General features: G+C 33.4%; 3 protein-coding genes across 3 annotated transcripts; 2 read left to right on the forward strand and 1 right to left on the reverse strand.

The window, feature by feature from the left end:
* Positions 1–443: 443 nt before the first annotated feature.
* Positions 444–3,064, forward strand: Asciz (ASCIZ zinc finger protein). The gene has a single exon (XM_088223863.1). It carries the CDS (start codon positions 581–583, stop codon positions 2,774–2,776), a length of 2,196 nt encoding a protein of 731 aa, XP_088079989.1. The 5' UTR covers positions 444–580; the 3' UTR covers positions 2,777–3,064.
* Positions 3,065–3,572: 508 nt separating this feature from the next.
* Positions 3,573–5,636, forward strand: Coq4 (Coenzyme Q4). The gene has a single exon (XM_088223835.1). It carries the CDS (start codon positions 3,821–3,823, stop codon positions 4,628–4,630), a length of 810 nt encoding a protein of 269 aa, XP_088079961.1. The 5' UTR covers positions 3,573–3,820; the 3' UTR covers positions 4,631–5,636.
* A 5,360-nt stretch (positions 5,637–10,996) lies between these two features.
* On the reverse strand, positions 10,997–21,116 carry LOC148283233 (uncharacterized). Its single transcript, XM_088223866.1, has one exon. It carries the CDS (start codon positions 20,960–20,962, stop codon positions 19,535–19,537), a length of 1,428 nt encoding a protein of 475 aa, XP_088079992.1. The 5' UTR covers positions 20,963–21,116; the 3' UTR covers positions 10,997–19,534.
* Between the last annotated feature and the right edge of the window lie 427 nt (positions 21,117–21,543).

Here is a 21,543-nt window from a genome sequence, read left to right on the forward strand (position 1 = left end):
AATGAACTTCATTTATATTTTCACAAAATTGAAGAAACAAAAAAACATACGGTGAGTCAAATACGCGATCGCGTCTAAATATTTATGTCGAGTATTGGTTTATCATTACGTACAGTCTGTCAAAAGGGGTGGTACATAATATGCACTTTCTATATTAGGCACTACTGAATAAAAGCTTTGTGGCAATCATGAAGCAAACATAAGATATAATTGATTTCTTTTATTGAAATCAGTTGAAGTTCCTTTATATACTGTTTTCATCTCCTTTTTGACAAAATAAGTTATTATATTTGTGAGAGTTTGGATTTCAAGTCGGTGTTGGTCGAACCAACACCGACTAGATTTTCTGACGATTAGTAAGCGCGAAGTAAATGTAAATGAACACTCTCAAATTTCATGTCTGTGGTCATGTAAATGTCAAACTCATATTATATCCAATTATATCCTTTATCTATGGTCAAACCTCAAAGTGTCATTCATTACGTCAAACGTGCGTAGTTTGAAGTTTGAGTATTTTCAGAAAATTTTTTTTTAAAATAAAATAATGTAAAAAAGGGTAGTTTAAGGTTTTATTACTAAGATGGCAGAGGTAGTAGACATTTTCCCCGCTGAGATAGAATTAACTGAATCCTTGGATGACCATGTTTGTCCAGAACAAAACTGTAATAGTGTTTTCAAGAAGGCTCCACATTTAAAAATGCACCTTGTCAAACACCACAAAATTGGCAAAATGAATTCTACTTCTAAAGAGTGCAAATCGAGATATTTCTGCCCCGTGGAACAATGCATTTACAATATCAAAACAAAACGAAATAAACATTTTACTCATAACCGTTTGTTGAAGCAACATTATATGAAAGTTCACGGAGAAAAACGATTCGAATGTGAGAAGTGTAAAGCTAAATTTTCCATACAATCCATTTACAAACGTCACTTAAATACTTGCGGACTCATATTTACGTGCAAGGTTTGCGGCTGGGAATACATTGACAAGAATGCTCTTGTATTACATTTATACAGAAAGCATCCGAAACTCCACCAATTATACAAACAAAATAAATACTTTTTAAATCATTCACCGCAAATGGAAAATTCGGGCAGTGATAATATCAAACTTCCCGTTTTACGTAATCCGGATTCCTCGAATTCATCGAAGATAATAATTCACGACACCGGGCAAAACAAATATCTTATTAATGAAACTCATTTGAATAATCCACACAATCTAGCCGTGCAGTCAATAGTTGATTTGAAACAGTTTTCAAATTCGCAAAATGTAGTAGACTCCCATTCAATTAATTTACCTAGTACTTATACAATCGGCACTTTGACAAAATACGTCAACAGAAATGAAATTTACGCTGTCAATACTGATGAAAGCAAAATGAATAATGTCAACGGTGCTCCTAGTTACGTATTAATCCCAACTAACACTCTTCTACCGAATTTACTTCCTTCTGCAATTTCAAATGATGTGAGCGCTAATGTAAATTCTAAATCAAATAAAAGGCCGAAAAAATCTGCTTCTAAATTACCTTCAAAAAGTAGAAAAAGAATCCAAAAAAAGAAAATGTCCGATTCCAACTGCGAAATAATTAAAGAAATATCAGAAAATGGCGATGAATCAAGTATTTCCTCTTTTAATCGGGATAGATTTACTCAAACCACTCTGAAAATCGTGAAAAAAACAAATCATTCTATAACCAAAAAGTTCAATGCTGAAACTCAAACATTTTCATCTAATGGTACTGTGAAACGAAAAATTAAGCTCGACAAGTCTACTAATTTATCGTATGAAAATAACAAAAGAACATTCGCAACTCAAACAAACTACAGCATGCAAGAAAAGATTTCTTCCGCTGATGATTTAAAAGTATCGAAAAGAATGACAAATATTTTTGATAAAAGTATTCCATCTAAATCTTTATGTGTAACTCTTCCAAAGAAAAAAATACTTAAGTATGACATAGCTTGTAGTACAGCTGTTGATTTTGAACAAGAGCCAGACAGGGTTAAGCGATATAGTAAAAATTTCAACTTATCTCAATTCGATACAAACGATACGAAACAAGAAAACTGTTTGAAAATGGCCTTACAACCGTGTGTCAATGAAATTGACAGTGAATGTGGTGGTATAAATACATCAAATATAACAACAAACTATTCACCTAATATGGATAGTCAATTTACTTATGGCGATGGTACGGGGAACTCGACAACAATTGAAACCCAGACAGCTCTAGATGAACTCCTGTACTCAAACAGATGGAAACACGACTCGATACTCTTTTCCGAGCTGATTTGTCTGTCGGACATTCAAACGCAGACTGCCTGGCCTACGGACACCAGAAATTTAGACACCGAAATCAGCTTTAACGAGAATTGTTTAAGTACCCAAATAGACTCATTAAAAGATCCGCTTAGTTACGGGGATTCTGAAAGTGCCCTAATCTCAACTGAGACTCAAACAAATGATAACATTTTTGACTTTCCTGGAAACATATCGACGTTTGAAGAGACACGCAACGAATCTCCAGACTTTTCTTTCAAAGAAACTCAAACTTGCGATTGTTTCGTAGAGCCATTGAGTTTTTCAGACTATGACTTTGGGAACTTAAGATCTTCTTTTCCGTCTACTAAAATTCACGCTTCCACCTGTTGTCGGGTTTTGCTGAATAGGAAATCTGATGTGTTTCTTTCCTGTACTTCTAGCGAAACTCAAACGTATCTGGATGATCAATTGGCCAGTAAAGATTTAGTCAATGATAGTCCTTGACCCTGGTACATGTAATCTTATATTACACATTATAGACACTATTGTTGATTTCAGTCTGAGACTGGAATGTCAGAAGTTAAAATTATAAAAGGTGGCCTATGCAGGTCAAGCTAACCTCAGGGGACACAAAATCTATATAATAAATATTTGTACATATTTATGTTAGAGTATAATATTACTAGAAATAAAATATTATGGTTGCGTAATATGTATGTACATATAATATTAAATCTCATTATGTATTGGGGATACAACTTATACAAATTATAAAAAATATATTTAACTATACTATTAAAGTTTTATTTAATATTTTTCAATAACCTGTAGTATTATATGAACCACAACAGTAACATTATTAACAATGTTTTATACTGTATAATGTATAACTGTTGCTCTTATTAATTTAACTGTCTTTATACTACAAAAATGCATAATTATTATAACTGCATGATTGATTTAGCTTTAGTACACTGATTTCTAAGGAAGGAATTCACAACAAAAAAAATAGTGGGATAGCTCTATGATGATATTTTTTAAATAGGGAAATATCAAAAAGGATAAAAATTTGTGAAGTGGATTAAGATAAAATAATTGTATTTTCATAATTTTCATTTCATAACATAATTTAAAAAAAGCAATGATAAAAAAATATGTCTAGAAGAACGCGACATGTTTGGCATTGATAATTATAACAAAATGGTTACAAAATTAAATATTCACATGAATTGTGATGTATTAGGGGCGCGGCCAATGCAATGACCGCTTTCGCGAGAATTCAAAATTAAAAAACATTTTTTTGCCACTGGTAAATAGTAAAAAAAAAATTTTTTACTCAATATTATTTTATAGACCCTTATTCCTTTCAAACTGTGAAAGAAAGTGATTTTTCTTCATTCCTTCTAAAATAAGTTCCTATCTTACTTGAATTTTTTATAATTATTTTTATAATAGCAACACTAAGACGATATGTCAAAATTATTTTGACATATAGCATAAAAGTATTGAGCAGTATTTAACTTCTGTTTGTAATTAAATCATATTAAAATGTTAATAAAGTCAACGTGTATGTTGAGATTAAATCAAATAACTAGAAAATGTATTCAAAGCTCCCACCAGTTACGTCATTACAGTACGTCACAGAAAAAGCTAAAAGATGATCCTAACCTAAATTTCGAAAACGAATACAAACAAAACTATATCGAACTAACTCAATTCCAAAGGGCCGCTTTATCCATCGGTTCTGCCGCAGTCGCCCTCGTGGACCCCTATAGAGGAGACATGATCGCTTGTCTCGGTGAAGTCACCGGCGAAACTGCGTTGATTCACATGCGAGAACAAATGCTCAAAACTGTCGAAGGAATCGACATTTTACACGACAAACCGCGCATCAATTCAAAAACCGTCGACTTCGAAAAGTTGGGGACCTTACCAGAGGGCACCATAGGAAGAACTTACCACAATTTTTTACTAGAAAACGAAGTTACAGCGGATTCTAGGCTTCCCGTGCAGTTTATCAAAGATAAAGAATTGGCCTATGTGATGCAGAGGTACAGAGAAGTACACGATTTAGTGCACGCTTGTTTAGGGATGAAAACTAACATGTTAGGAGAAGTTACGATCAAATGGGTGGAGGGATTGCAAACTGGATTGCCGATGTGTATCGGGGGAGGTATTTTTGGAGCGATAAGATTAAAGCCCAAACACCGGCAGTTGTATCTGAAGCATTACTTGCCTTGGGCTATATACACGGGTACTCACGCCAAGTTCTTACAAGGAGTGTTCTTTGAGAAGCGTTGGGAACAACCGCTGGATGATTTTTACACCGAAATGAATATGACTAAACTTGTAGTGTAAATAAATCCATGTGCAGAAATACAATGAAAATTTGAGCGTTGCGATGGAAGGAAAATTGCAATAGTTGACTTTTTATTGAACGAGACGGGTACCAGAAAAAAAAAACATTTTTTTTTTTTTACATCTACATTTTTTTTTGCACCACAACAGTGGTGAATTACATCACAGAGCACCCAGGCTTGAGAAAAATCACATTTTAATTTTTGTGTTCTCACCGTGAGTCAAGCGTCTTGACCACTACACCACGGAGGCCGCCCAAAAAACTGTATTTTTAGGATCAATAAGTGTGGTATAACTCTCGCTGCCTCCACCTACCATGGAATCATTTCTCTACAATAACGCAGAGTGTGTGCGTACCGACTTCAAACAGGATCAGGTTGACTGTACAGAATTACTTTGTTTAATAACAGTACATGTTCCAGCCAGGATTTGTAGACTGTACCACCTGTTTCATTTTTTATTTATTTTTTAATAAAAACCTTTATTAGCATAAAAAAAACAATACGTACTTGTCTGGCTCCCAATAAGTAAAATATCATATCCTAAAAATGCTTTTTTTCTAAGGACTTTTTCAGTGAACAATACCAAATTTAAAGACATAGACTACACAAATATCACTCTGTCAGATTTAAAATTGACACTTAAATGTATTATGTAACTTGATAGACACTAAATATGTACATCTCCCTTAACCTCCTTATCCTCTCTTCATCCCTGTCCTAATCCCGCCCCACTCAAAATAACTTTTCATTAAAAATATATATATATATCTTCTTTCATTGTTAAAAAAAACATTTTTTTATGAATAAACTGCATCATTATATTTTCTTTACTAACTTTGTACAATTTGTGGAAACCTGTTATTGGTTCTGAGTTTATACACTATATCTGTTCTTTATTATAAATGTGTATGTAGAACTGTTGGTTTCCAAAATAAAATAAAATAACCTATATAAAACAATGTCAATAAAGAAATGTTGAAATGGAAAATAAATGCAGAAACTACTTTTTTGTTTTTTTCTATTTTGTTTATTTTTTTTGTTTATTTTTGTTTATTATTTTGCACCACAGCAGGCCAGTAGGCTCAATTACACAGGTGAATTACATCACAGAACACCCAGGCTCGAGAAAAAATCATTAAAATTTTTGTGTTCTCACTGGGAATCGAACTCGGAACCTTCCGTGCAGGAGTCAAGCGTCTTGATCACCAAACCACGGAGGCCTGCCTATATTTTTGTACAAAGATTATTTCATCCGCATAACATCTCCTGACTGACTAATTGTTTAATTTTGATAATTGAATGTTCTTATCATCCATGATGAATACAAAATAGTGGACAAAGACGCTAATTCTTTTTTGAGTCTAAAAGGGCCAATGTCTGATTTAATTTTTTTCTTCAAAACATTTTGTATCAATAAAAAATACACAAATTAAAAAAAAAATATGTACGCATACATATTGTCTGGTTTCTGACACAAGTTAGCAACTGCATTTTACTAGTTGAGATATTGGATTTTTAAAGTTAAAATCTCATCCTGAATCAAGAAGTCAAATAAAACTGCAAGCTGAATAGGTATTATAAAACATATTTTTTTGTTATATTTATAAAATATGAAGTATTTTTATTTACCCTTTAAATAAATATTACTTGATGCCATTATTTATGAAGACAAACCTGAAAATATGTGTTTGTATTTTTTTAATGAAAATCGTTTCAAACATCTCAAATATTTTATTATAACGTCACAAATGAGCTGTAAAATTACTCTGCGTAATGTTGTCATGTACGACATTGGCCCTTTTAGACCCAAGCCACACAAATATTGAATTTATTCACATCGTTTTTAGTAAAGTAAAGAGTAAACTGTCCACAAACAAAAAAAAACATTTAATATCAACAGAGTCGTCTTGGGAAATACACAATATCTGTCTCTGAAAGGTGTTGTTGACGGCAAATAATCATTCCAAATGAGTTCATACTCCTAAGCTTTTACTGTTCCCTCTACATTTTTGTAGACTTGAGACTTTTAACATTGACTCCATTTCTCCGTATGTGTAGTCTCGAGGCCAATCATCCATGCTAACTTTCTTAGCAAACGATGTTGCACCGATTCGATAGGATTTATCCGGCTTACATAAAAGGGAGATTATTTGGCCTTTTGCTTTTTTTATAGTTCTCTGAAGACACTCATCACTGTATTGCTCCCCAATCCATCGCCTCACATAGGGGATGCCATCAGATCCCCAGATGTTGAATTTACTCTCCCCTGAAAATATTACTGTCTTCCACTAATTTAGAGTCTAACTTTTGTGAGCATTTGCCTTTTCCAATCGGGTTTTCGCATTTTTGGTTCAAAACATGCCTTTATAATTGTCGTGGCCTGAAAAAAGCCCTGATTTGAACGCAATCAAAAATTTATGGGCAATACAAAGGTGGAATCCCCAGACAGCAAAAGTGCTGAAGAAAGCACTAGAACATACGTGGGATGAAGAGATTTTGGAAACAACTATTAAAACTAAATGTTATTAAATATTTGTAAATAACCACTTACCGACTTTTCTATGTCTACCGGTTTCGAGACGTACCCGTCTCTTCATCAGGACACCAATTAAACCGGTAGACATAGAAAAGTCGGTAAGTGGTTATATGCAAATATTTAATAACATTTAGTAAAATGTTTGACCACAAAGTTAATGCTTTAAATATTAACAACTATAAAAAGTTTAATTTTATCAATGCCACCTAGAATTGCTACTGTCATTAAGACAAAAAGAGAGGCCACAAAACATTGAAAATTATACTATTTTAGGCTCAAAGGTCTGGGGTTTGAATCCCACTCTACCCCAACTTGATTTCCATTTTCTAATAGTGAGTTATTTACAACTCGTTGAAAATGGCCCTCAAAATGAAATATTTAGGTAAATCATAAAAACCACATATTTCTTTTTAAAGAAAAAAATATTATTTGGTATTTTATGATAACATTTATTGAATTAAAAAAAAATATATGTTCAGAACTGTTTTTTTTTTTATCGATCTCTAAATCTTATTAAAATATGTCAGGACTGACCTTCATTTATTTTAAAAAAAGTAAAAAAATATAAGAAAAATTTACACGTAAAATATTTGGTGATTCAATTTCTGCAATTGAAGGCATTGGAAGCAAAGATAGCAACCTCCAAAAACTTTTGTTTTTTTGGTCATGATGTCATTCTGTAGTTTATCAACTTTATTTTTATAAAAATCATGAGTTGAGTTGCAAATGTAGTTTAAAATCATACTTCTGATGGTTTGAAAATAGTGTTTGGAAGCAAACATAGCAATATCCATTAGCCATTTTATTCGACCAACGACAGTATTGAGATTAAAATTTTCAAAATGGCCATGCCATACAATTATTCAGAAAGTTTTTTGAATTTGTGTTTCTATTAAAGCTAATTTATTAGTATCTTAAAGTTTAAGTTCAGTGAAAACAACATTTCTAACATAAAGACTCTCTTTGGCATTATAAATAATAATTATGGTTTATTAACAAAAATAATAATTACTTTATCTACGATATACACAATTAGGTAATAGATTTCTTTGGATCATGTCTAGTCTGCCTAACTAGGTACAACCTGTTTTGAGGCAAACATTTTTATGCAAAATAAACAATAACATTACTACCTACTAGTTAATTTATTATACAGTTGTAAAATATTAATTTATACCATTTATTATTTAAGCATGTATTTTGAGTAAATTTTCCGATTTTTCTACCTAAAGCAGTAACCAATTTTTTACAAATTTATTAAATTGAATCCGGGTCATGGTTTTGCAATGTTTAGGTAACATATCAAATATTTTGGGGCCCAGAAACATTAAATTTCTTTACCCGAATTTAGAGTTTGTGGTAGACCCCATGACCTATCCTCTAGTTTGACTTCTGGTAGTGTGGGAGTGCTTCTTTTGGGATTTGGTAGAATAATTTGCTTTCATAAACATTATTATTCTAAAAATATATAATTGCCTTATATCTAAGATCTCAAATTGTTCAAATAACTTGATGCTAAGGTACCTGAAGGGCTTTTTAAAAATTATTTTGATTTGATAATACTGATTTTTTGAGCAGATTCGAGATTTTTTAATAATTTATTAGTGCCTCCCCATCCTATTATGCCAAAAGTTATAATTGAGTTACATAAAATAAAATATAGTTGTTTGAGTTTAATTAGGGATCAGATGTTATGTATCGACTTGAAGATATGGGAAAGCTTTCTATTTTTTTGTGTTATATATTCTATGTGTTCTGTCCTTTTAAATATTTATAAATAATTATTCCCAAATATTTGATGTGTACTGATTCAAGTATTTCAGAGCAATTTTTAATCAAAGGTTTTGTTTGTGCTGGTTTTACTAAATGTTATATATTTTGTTTTGTCAATATTTAAAGTTAAGAGATTGTTATCCAGCCACATTTTTATTATATTGACACTGTTTTGAGCCGCAGAATAAGTTTCATCCCATTTGTCACTAGTAAAAATTAGAGCAGTGTCATCTGCAAATGCAATTATGTAAATTACCTTGCAAACCTATATTTGACAGACGTTTCAACATGATTTTATATGATATCGTGTCGAAAGCTTTTGCCAAGTCTAAAAAAATTTAAAGACATTTCTTGCCGGAGTCTACATATTTAGAAATAAGATCTGTTATACCAGAGATGTGTCGTGTGTGTACCTATTCCTTTTTGAAATCCGTACTGATTTGCCGATAGAATATTATTAATGTCTATGTATTCTGAAATTCTTTTTTACTATTGTTTCTATAATTTTAGAGATTGTGTTCAGTAAAGATTTTGGTCGATAGTTGGCAATATCTACTCTGTCTCCCCTTTTATGAATGGGAATTACAATACCTTTTTTTAAGGAAGAAGGGAATGTGCCAGAACTAAAGCTTAGGTTAAAAACATAAGAGATAGTGGTTTCCCCACATTTACTTTGTTGGATTTATTTGCTACATACTGGCCCCTGGTTAAGATGTTGCGTTTCTTACTGTGGGTAGGTACCACATTTTGTCTCCGGCACAACATGTTCAATATTCAAAATTACTCAAATGCATTTAACAAAAGAACAATTGTTAATATAACCGAGCTGTCAGTATTCATGTGCTTAGATAATTTTCAATTCTCACTGCGATCGTTAGTTACTTTTGCGAATAATAATTTATTTAATCCACTGTGTCGTGAAATAATAATAATCAAGAAACCATCTCAAGTGCCCCGCCTTCATGACCCCACGATCTGATCCTGACTGCCGCGAGACAAGTTACAAACAATAAGGTGCCAGAAACCCAGTGTAAGGTAGGAATTGCATTCACTGTATATATTAGGGTTCAGCGGCAAAGCATAAAGATAACACATTCTGCGAACCAGTCAATTTTCGAGCGTTCACCTGCCAACGGGCAAGTGGCGCGATCAGAGAGGCTGTGCAATAGTTAATTTTAGATGCTTAATCAGAACAGAACCAATACCACCAGGACCTAATGAATTTGATGATTTTAGTAAATTAATAGTTTCAATGATTTCATTTGGGCAAGTAGTTAATTTAGCGCCAATCGTTGAGAAATAGTCATTAGCGTGGTTTGCAATTTTTTTACAACCCATAAACATTATTAAAGAATCCCTATCTTTCATTTTCCGTATGGGTGAGTCTTTTTTCACATAAGTATTAGATGCTTTTTTTATAACTTCAAAGACCTTTTTAGAGGTGCAATCTGGTGAGTCGATGACATTTTTAAAGTAGTTTACTTTTACACAGTTTTTGACTGTTTTACAAACATTACGATATTTTTTGTAAAAGGTTATTAGAGCGATGTTATTTGGGTCTTTACGAAATTTCAAGTGTATTCGGTTTCTTTTGTGGATAGAATTCAAGACTCCTCTAGTTATCCAAGAGGTAAATGCTTGTTTTTTATTACTTATAAGTTTTTAATAGCTATCTTTACATATGTTTGTTTTTAAAATATCTATAAAGGAGTCAAACGCATAATTTGCATTATTTTTAGTGTAAATGCTTTGCTCTCAACATTCGTTGCAAATGTCATCGTGTAATTGTTTATAATTTATTGCGGTAATGTGCTTCTGTAGCGATCTGTTTTTGTAAGAAGTATTATAGTTGTTTTGAAATAATATAGTTGTTGTATAATGATCAGTGATGGTAGTTTTGATTATAAATGAATTATAAACGGTAATACCTTTAACGTCAGTGTAGCAGTTTTTGTTATTTTTCTCAAAAACACCAAAACGGGAGTGTGCTATCTTTGCTTCCAATGCCTTCAATTGTATGTTCCAAAAAAACGGAAGAAAATAATACACTTACTAAATGAAAAAAATACATATATTTCACGAAAATCCATGACAAAATCAACAAAACATACAGCCTTAATAAGTACAAATACTTGACAAGAATAATTCATGTTTAATTTACAGAATTGTAGGCATTAACAAGGTAGGGATTTAGAGAACACTTCAAGTGATACACGGTTGCGTTGTCAGTAGGAAAAAATACAATTAACAAAGTTTCAAATACACAATTTGCAAGAATACATCAAAAATATTCATTATCAATATGCCAATCTCCTTGGTATCAGCACAGGTTTTGAGTGGATTCATGCCACTCGATCTGAGGATCAGGGAGCTTGCAGAAGCATATGAGGTGAAAAGGAGCCTCACCTTGCAAGACTTGCCGCAGGACAGATTTTACCAGGGAGTGGGAGACTATTTCTCACTTCCTCATCCGGCGGAGCGCTATCCGATAGATCATGGCTACGATGATCAGGTTCTGCCTGGGACGGCGCGGGAAGAGCTGAGGATCTACGCGGACGGCAGTCTCTTGGACTGCAAAGTGGGTGCAGCTTTTGTACCTTACGATGGCATCAGAGAGCTGCCGTCGAGAAAGTTGAAACTCGGCAATTTTTGCTCCGTGTTTCAGGCAGAACTCTTTGCGATCAGAGAAGCCCTGGTCTATGTTTTGAAGAAGCTACCAAACAGATGGAAGAAAATAACGATCCTGACAGATTGCAAATCTGGAGTCCATTCAATAACTGACCGAAATTCAGTCAACCCTATTGTAATGGACATAAGAACAGATATCCAGAATCTACGATGCAGACACCAGGACGTGTACATCGGCTGGATACGAGGACACTGCGGAATCCTTGGCAACGAAAAGGCTGACAAAAAGGCTCGGGAGGCTACGCTTAAGAAAACAGCCCCCGATTTCGCCGATTTTCCGCTCAGTTTTGCCAAAAGGAAAATAAGAAGCAGGACCCTTCAACTCTGGAACGATCGCTATTTGAGTGAGACAACCGGAAGTGTAACTAAAATGTTTTTCCCTACAATTTTTCATGCCTATGATTTCAGAAAAATGCAAAATGCTGGCTACGAGCTCACCCAGATGCTTACGGGTCATGGTGGCTTCATGAGCTACCTGCATCGCTTCAAGCTCTCAGAGATCGACAGCTGCCCATGCGATGATGAAACTCCTCAAGATGTCCCTCACCTGTTGATGCATTGCCCCTTTTTCAGCTTTCAAAGACAACAGCTGGAGGCGCGATGCAGAGGCCTGGGTGAAGATCTATGCGACATCCCATCGGTGATAGGTAATAAAGAACTCACACGAGAGGTAGTATCATACATGATAAATATAGCGCAGGAAATTGGTAAAATAAACCAAAGTAGGGAACAAAATGCCGAACACTCCTCTAGTGGAACGGAAGGCCTGTTGACTACTGCTAACAGGCCGGCTTCTCCTGAAGAGTTTTAAGTGGTTTCCTCTCCACGTGAGCAAATGCTGAGAAGTTCCTGATTAGCCCACATTAATATATCCCTCCTGATCCCAATAGTTTAGATAAATTTTAAGATATTTAATTGCAGAAAAATCCACTTTTTGAAATATAAACCTTGTATATTATAAGCAAGGTAAATAATAAAGCAACTCCCATATAAAAAAAAAAAAACATAAACTTCTAAAATATCTTAGCAAAATATTAGTTCCAAAATTTCAAAAGACTGTGCAAGGAACTGTTTACAGCATAATTTAAATTTTCTCGCTCATTTTTTATTCCGAGTTTTGTTTTAAAAATAAAATAAAAACATTATTTCGGTACTGTGATGGCAAATGGTTATAGGTGCTGTTTTTGTCATTTTTCAAGTTTGTTCCAAAAAATGCCCCTAAAAGTATATTCTTTGATGTGGCAAAAGGATAAAGCTATGATAATATATACATAGATATAAGATACATGGAATTATCTTTTATAATACCCTGCCCAATCGATTTTGAAACTTTCTTTTTGCTCTTCAGTAAAATAGTGTCTGTGACAGGTATAATCTTTTGCTATCACAGTACTGATTTTTTAATAGATTATCAAACTAAGCCAAAAAAATAAATGGATGTTAGTAAATATGACTATTTAACCACTTACCAACTTTTTATGCCTACCGGTTTCGAAACATACCCGTCTCTTCATCAGGAAACTCACTACTGCAACATGCAGATACTAAAATACACTATCACATTTACTGTCACAGTAGTATACATAGTATTTATGAAAAAAAAAACAAACACTAATTACACGCAGAGTTCAAGGGGATGCAAACACCACCATGTCTAAACATGCACTAAAATTAAGTAAGTAATATTTAGCGATATGTTGTAGAATTTGTGGGGAAGGGGTTAGGTAACTGCATGTAATTTGTGTATTTTTTCGTAAATACCATGTATTTTGGTTTTTTTTGTGCACCACGACAGACCAGGAGGCCCAGTTACAGTGGTGAATTACAGCACAGAACACCCAGGCTTGAGAAAAATCACATTTAATTTTTGTGTTCTCACCGGAAATCTAACCCGGAACCTTCCGTTTGTGAGTCAAGCGTCTTGACCACTGCACCACGGAGGCCACCGTGTACACTACGGTAACAGTAAATGTGATAGTGTATCTTAGTATTTGCGTGTAGGTGTAGTGGGTGTCCTGACGAAGAGACGGGTACGTCTCGAAACCGGTACACATAAAAAGTCGGTGAGTGGATAAATCCTAATATTTACTAACGTTATTGATGTGACGTTTCAAAGTAGTTCATTTTTATAAAATTTTTCATACATGGGAAACTTTGCCATACAATTAAATGCATGATTTTTTACGGCATCAACAGAATTGAGGAATGAATAATATACTAACAATCATAAGCCTAATTTGTATATGAAGATGCTTTATTGATTTTCAGAGATTTTTGTCAATCTCAACTTGTTATTAAATTTAGAGAATATGCAAATTCATATTAAACACGCTTAAAACAAAAACTGCATTATGATAACAGATTACATAGAAAAAAGGTTTTGAAAAGCAGAATTAAACAAAATATTAAGAAGTATAAATGTAAATAATTACACTTTAGCAAGGTATATAAAACTAATAGATAAAGCAAACAAGATACATACACAATTGTCAGATATTAACAAATGTTTCTATAACAAATTATACATAAAATAAAATATGTACTTTTTTGTTTGATTGTGGCTATTGTCTCCATGGTAAAGAATTAATCAAAACAAACATACTACACGTGTTGTAATAATAAAAGTAATTACCTACATATAAAAAGATCTAAAAATATGACTCTCATTTTAATAACTTAATTGACAACAATGTCAATGTCCCACACACTTCTTCGCTTTGTAAACACATATATACATACATAATATATATTGTACAAAATATTCACTTTTGATTGATTGTTTTTTGTGCATATTTAATTTCCCTCATCAGAGTTTCAGAAATCAGCCTTTAGTAGAAATAGTCTGTAATAGTAAACTTGACCAATGTATAATTTTTCTCTGGTTTGCATGAAATAATGAACTGCTGCATTTCTAGTTATCTTGCGGTTTCGTACATATCAGATGAAATACCGGGCAGTTGAGTGAATTTTCGGTATTTGCCCTTCTTTAAAATATATAAAATAACAATAACAGATTCAAGACTTATTCAAATATTAATAAATGCTAGATTGATGCAAGTTATCTGTTTCCAAATGTGTTAACTGTTATTAGGAAATATTAGTATGACAATCTCTATAGATTTTCACCAGGGCAGACTTAAACATAAAAAAAATAAAAAACCTACATGCAAAATCTGGTTATTTGATTACATAAAAAGGGATCATAGCAGCTTTTAAAGAGCTGGAAGTGCAGCCAGGATCAGCAGGCTCTGCTTTCAACAGCATGGAGGCTGTCCGGAGATCGGATTTAGTAAGAACTAAATTCAGCCATTAAACAATGGCTGCATTACAACTATTCTCTATGGGTGCGAATCATGGAAACTCACTAGGGCCGGAACAGTACAATATTAAGTTTTGAGAATATGTAGGCACCTTAGAAGAATTTTGGGTGTGCGGTGGTTTTACTTTGAATTAAGAAAATTCACGCAGTAACTTCTGGTGACAACTAACATCAAGCGGAGGCTATACAGTTGGCTGGGCCATATACTGCGGATGCCTCCTGAGAGCCTCAACTGCGTCCACTGCCGACATATAGGTCTGGTGTTCCAACTGGGGAGCAGACATGGGATGATGATGAATGAACAATAAATAACAAAAATGTTATATCACTATGAAAATTTGTAACGGTATAGGAATTAAACCGTAAAAAGTTTTTATTATTTATCAAAAACTGCATACCGTAGAGACTTCATTTCTTTTCTCAAGTACCACAAATACATTTCACAAATATCATTTTTACAATTAATTAGAGATGTCACATTATTATGTAAATATAAATGCATACAATATTTAGTTCATAATAGCCAATTCACAATGGACGGATGTAGATTGATCAGTCTATAAAATTACATATTAATTTATTAATTCACAAAACACAACACGTTTCAAACCAAACATAAAAAGAAAGTATTAGTGATTTTATAATTTACTATAGAAATAAAAGACGAGTGATACTTAATCTGTTTCCAGGCAGATGAAGAATACGGTTCTGTGTGTGAAATAGAACCAGAACACAGGATTAGTGTTGAAATCTAGTGGAGATAAATTCGCCTCGTCGGCGTTGGGTTGGCGCGTTTACCTAAAATTATTGAGGTCTTGTGTTCGATTTCTGGCAGGATGGATGTGAAATATTGATTTTAAGGGCTGTTCAAACTGCAATGTTTTATTATTTCTGGACTGTCAGAAGCGTAAGACCGATCACCTCACCTTCATACAACACATGATCAAAATACGCTGCATTTGGTTTATCAATACAATTCCCTGTGCACTACTGGGTGTGGAAAGGGGGATGGCGATGATACACAAATTTGAAATTACCATATGTCGCAAAGGTGATGAAATCGGTCAGCGGTTATTTCAAATTTGTGCATTTAAGTATGACTTGTCTTTTTTCTATGATAAATTACAATGAACCAAGAATTTTCATTAACAAACAAAAGGTTTTAGTAGTTTTAATATACAATTATTTTTAGTAACTAGATTAGATTTAGTAACACAGTAAATCAAGGCACAAAACAACACTCAAGGACTGGATAAGGCACTTAAATACTTTAAAAGTTTAATTATTATAACAATGATGTTATGCAATGTATTTTATATATCGAAACATAGATTCCACTGGTCATACTACAAATCAATTTAATTATTTTTCTCATCATTAGAGGCCCTGACGCTGCCGACATATATTTAAAAGGTCAATTTTTCGTATGATTCCTTTCAATATTAGCTTGATTTTGCTGACCCGTAGCTTATTACTTTCTCCGTAATTTGACACCAGATACTAAGGGTTAGTAATATAAAATGAAACTACTAGTATATTATAAATATTATTTTGTCAACTAACCCTTTCAGATCTGAATTGATTTGTTCGATACAAACATTATTTTTACTCTGTACGTACTAAAGTATTTTTTTTATCTTGCATACTTACGAAATTATTTAACATTCATTTATAAATCAACAAGGTTCATTAAACCTATATTACAATATATATTTTTTCCCAACGAATCAGTTTGATTTTAGTGAAATATTAAAAAAACTTTTTTCATTTAGGGCGGAAGGAATTCAGCACAAAGAAAACAGAAGCCAGCTGCCAAACTAAACTAGATACAAACATTTCTACGTTACACTGACTACCAACTTAAGCAGACAAAAATGGGACATACTTAAGAACTAAAGTAGTTAAAAAATTAGTTTCCACTTCTTGATTGAATTCATTTTAAAATTTGTGTATATTCTAATGAACACCCGGGCTGAAAGAGTTAATTTTTTATTATATTTGTTATAATTATTTGCAATTTTTTTTTTATATTATAAAATATACAAAAAAATGCAATATACTTGTACAGTGGAATCTCACTTAGCAAGCATAATTATTCTTTCCAAAATCTTACTCCCAGTGCAAAATAAAAATCCAATAATTCATATTCCGGGTTATCATGGCGTGTGTCGTTTGCCCACTTTTCCGATGTTTTGAATTGAATGTAGTTATGCAGAAAGCATCCAGTCCATAATTTAAAAAAAAAGAGATATTGGTGTTATCGGGTGCAGTAAGGTCAGTTCTATGTTATGCTAAAAACAGCCAGACCGATTTCATACACAAACCTGTAATAATCACCTTCTGAAAATAGTGTCGAACACAAAAACAGCATTTCTCAATTTGCAGAAAACACCCACAGGACTAGAAAAATCTTACGGTACTTTAGAAATCATTAAAACTGGTGAAACACATAATTATATTCTTGTTAGTAATGTAAAAAAAAATGTATTCATTATTTATCATTTGTCAAAGGCAAAAACATTTCAACTGATGTGTAGATTTTATTATTCAGTCTTTTCACAAAGGTGTTATTATCTGTTCCACTTTTCTATGGCTGGTTGCTTTCTGCGTTAACTACCTTAAATTGCTTACAGGGTTCATCATTAGGGTTATTGTTGGAAAGAAAGAGTGCGAATGACACACGGCATAATAACCCATAAAAACTAACTGCGCATCTTAACAGTCGTGAAAACTGAAGAAACTTAATGAACCAATAATGTGTTCCGTGCCAATAGCTGATACCTAATAATTGATTTATTAGAAAGCTGTCTAGACATTTCAAGATTGAGGAAAATGAGACACAGGATTATCATTAAATACATTTACAGCTATCATAGACTTACATAATTCGCTAGAGAATTCTTTTAGCTCTATGGCATAGAATTAAAGCTTTCCAAATTTTTGGTTTGGTTTATAATTTAACAACAAACTTGTAACAGACGGTTTCAGTTTGCGCTTACAATTCTTGACCTGAGTACCTACGGCCTGGTGTATTGCTGTAAACTGTAGCTAACTTCGTGGTTGATAATCATAGAATGGTTTTTGTCCGATTGGCGACTCTATTAGCCAGTGGCTTCTCAATGAACGATGCAACAGTTTCTTATGCTTTCAGCATTTCTTTTATTTTTTCAGGAGTTAGCTCTGCTAGTATCTCTTCCTTCCCTGAAGAACTCTCCTTCACAGCTCCTTGCTGTGAATTACAATGCAACTCCCTAAACTCTTCGGTGTTCAGCTCCCGGCTATGCTTTTCCACAAGCTCACTGATATAATCGCTATCCACCTCTTGTCTATATTGGGTAAAGACACAATTCCGTTGACTACATACTCAACTGGCGCTGTCTTAAAACTTTAAAAGTCACATTCAACAATGTCCGGCAATAGTTTTTTCAAAGGTTTTACAAGACGGGCCTTCTCAGTACTCTTCTCTTTGTTTAAATATTCGAGTCAATGTTTTACAATTGAATTTTCTCACTTGTGAATTAATTAATGAGAGGTGGTTGTTAAGCAAGGCTCCACTGTACAATATTGGTTTTAATGGAAAAAAATCATAGTAATTCACAATAAATAACTTAAATAATATTATGAGAAATACATAAAAACTAAAGATTTAAGATTCATAGATTTGAGAATCTTTTCAGCTTAATAAGTAGGATATCTTATATTGAGAATATAAATAAGTTTAATCGGTGCTAATTAATCAGACAAGCAGGATTTCCTCCCTAGGGAATTATTTAGATCTAAATTTGTTGCAACAGAGAGGGAAAACATTTTTGTGAAGGGAATATGGAAGTCTAGGCATTTACAGGTCTTATGACCTATCGTTTGCTGGTTTAAGTGGCCACTGTACACACTGCATAACATTCTGGTAAAGGTTTCAGCTCTTTTACTCAACAAAAGTCAACAGATAGAAGAGTTGAGGAAATATGGATGTTTAAACCTGAGTGTGAGCAAAGTGGCCACTTAAACCAGCCAATGATAGGTCGTAAGCCCCGTAAATGCCTAGACTTCCATTTTCCCTTCTCAAAAATGTTTTCTTTCTCTGTTGTAACAGATTTAGATCTAAATAACTCCCTAGGGAGGAAATCCAGCCTGTCTGCAAACATTTGGACATACTAAAAACATTGTTGAATTAACTAACTAATTTAATCAGTTTAGATCAATTCATACATAATTAGTTCATGTTTAATATGTAAGTGTATGTCTAATATGTAAGTGTATGTTTAATATGTAAGTGTATATCATTGGGTCAACGCCAAAATCACAAATTTACCAAAACATCTTGAAGTCCAGAGTCAATATATATAGCACTAAATATGATAAAAAATTTAATACGTGTTTTGGTTTTGACAATTTTTAATGTAAGGTTTTTCAACGGTGACCGACATTGTGATTGGCATCAAAATTCGGTCACTGGTGAAAAATTCTAAATTAAAAAAAAGTGGTCAAAACTAAAAGACGCATTTTGTTTATTATGATTTAAATGCAGCTTTACCAAGAAAACAGTAGAAAAATAAATATAAGTAAAATATATTATAAATGAAATAATCTCAGCTCTCGGGCCAGTTTTTAACTCGGAGCTCTTGCCCATTAGCTGGATCTAGTAATATTGGCTTCTTGGTCAGTTCCCCTTCAGCGCTCGGCTTACTCAAATAACAAGGCAGGGTTTTAGTATTCTTACTAATGACTAGAGTTGGCAAATCGCCCAGCGGACTCCAATTAGATTTGGAAGTATCTCGATCAATGGAGTTTTTTTCATTCTTCGCCACTGTCAAATCAGCTGTATCAATTTTGGATGCGTTTTCATTTCTTACACTAATGTTCTCTTTCGTTGTTTGTTGTTTTAGGTTGTTTATTTCGTTGATGACTCGTTGTTTCGTGTTGGGACTTTCTGGTAACGTTTCATCCAGGATATTCAATGGCGGAGAAGCGTTTAAATCTGTCCGCGGAGACGATTCGGTCGACGGCGCGCTATCACTAAAAGCTCGTATGATTTCTTCCGAAATACTCACATCAGACTTTTGATCATCGCCTATTTTACTCGTAATAAAATGCTTCATGATATTATCGACAGGCGGCGAATTGTTAAGTTCCGTCTTGTTTTTATTCTGTTTGTGTTTTTCGCTTAAATATTTACTGTATGAATTTGCCGTGGATGTTTTCGATGAATTTTCGATCCCACGGTCTGATTTGAGATCTTGTTCGCTCGATGCTATACTTTCTTCAGTCGATACATCATTTTTGCTTTCTCGAGTAGATTCGTCAGGTTTAATGGAAGATTCTTCCGATCGGACGCTTTCGTTTTTCGACGAGAATTTTCCTTCGATTTCCGTCGACAAAGAGTCGTTGGATTCGGACGAATTATTTAAATTTAGCGGGAGAACTGTTCCCTTTTCTTCCGGAACCGAATTCTCCGAGTCAGAAACGAACGACAAGTCGTAATGATCCGATCTTCCACTGTTAACTAGAAAAGTATTGTTCTCTTCGCCTTTCGGACTGTCTTCACTTTCGTTGTACGATCTTTCGTTAGATGTATCATTTGTATTCGTAAAGACCGAATTGGCGACCTTATCCAATTGACTAGTTTTCAGTAATTTAAAAATAAGTTTGATTAAATGTACTAACACGGGAACTTCACTGTTTACGCTGTCTTTATCCAGTTTAAAACTATCAATGAGAGGTTGACGTCCCTCATATTCGTATACTTTTCCTTGACCCGTTTCGGATTTGAATATTGAAGCGGTCTGTATAAGGTTACAAAATTCAACGAGTTCTTGCACTAATAGTAACGAAAGTACACCGTCATGGGTCGAAAGAAGTTCTTTTAGACGCGGATTTTGATGCTTTTGTCCGTTTTCGTTTTCCAGTGTCATAAAAATACTGGCTCTCAACTGGGCTCTGATTTTGGCGAGGACGCCATTTTTTTCCAGCGCTTCTGACACTAGGTCTTTCAACTCGACATCCTCGTCTTGTGACATTATTAATCCTACTTTATCTACATCAAATTTGTTGCAATACTCGCGGGAACACTTTTTGTTTACGAAATATAAGTGTCAAAAGTCAAGCGCACGACACATCGGTAACAGTACAATCGGCCAACTGCAAGGAACTAAATTATTTTGACATACCAACAAAACAGTTAGAAAAATGTGGAAACCTCTAAAAATAGTCGGGAAGAGAATTTATAAAAAGAGCTTTAAAATAAAACTTTTTTTTTTCGGTTTTACTTATTTACAATAAACTTATTTTATTTATTTAGTTTTGTTAAGAATAAAAAATCTCATAACCAAAAAAGTGAAAATGTGTCTAAATAATTACTATTAAATTTATTTTTAATCTTAAGCTAGGTTTACGCAAAAAATATGCAATGAAGAAAGTTCAGAGATTTTTTTATATTTTTTATTTGTTAATAGATTATTAGACTGGGACAATTTTTTTTTTTTACAATTTTGATACATCGTATTATCAGGGCAATGATTTTTTAAAGTTTTGTGTTTCTCAAATAACTCCGCGTGTGACGTCAAAGAATCTCTTCCGCTTATTCTCGATCAGTTCTGCC

This window comes from Micrasema longulum, unplaced genomic scaffold, assembly GCF_059751315.1.
Source record: "Micrasema longulum isolate JH-2025_06_02 unplaced genomic scaffold, ASM5975131v1 h1tg000252l, whole genome shotgun sequence".
NCBI classification, from domain to species: Eukaryota; Metazoa; Arthropoda; class Insecta; order Trichoptera; family Brachycentridae; genus Micrasema; species Micrasema longulum.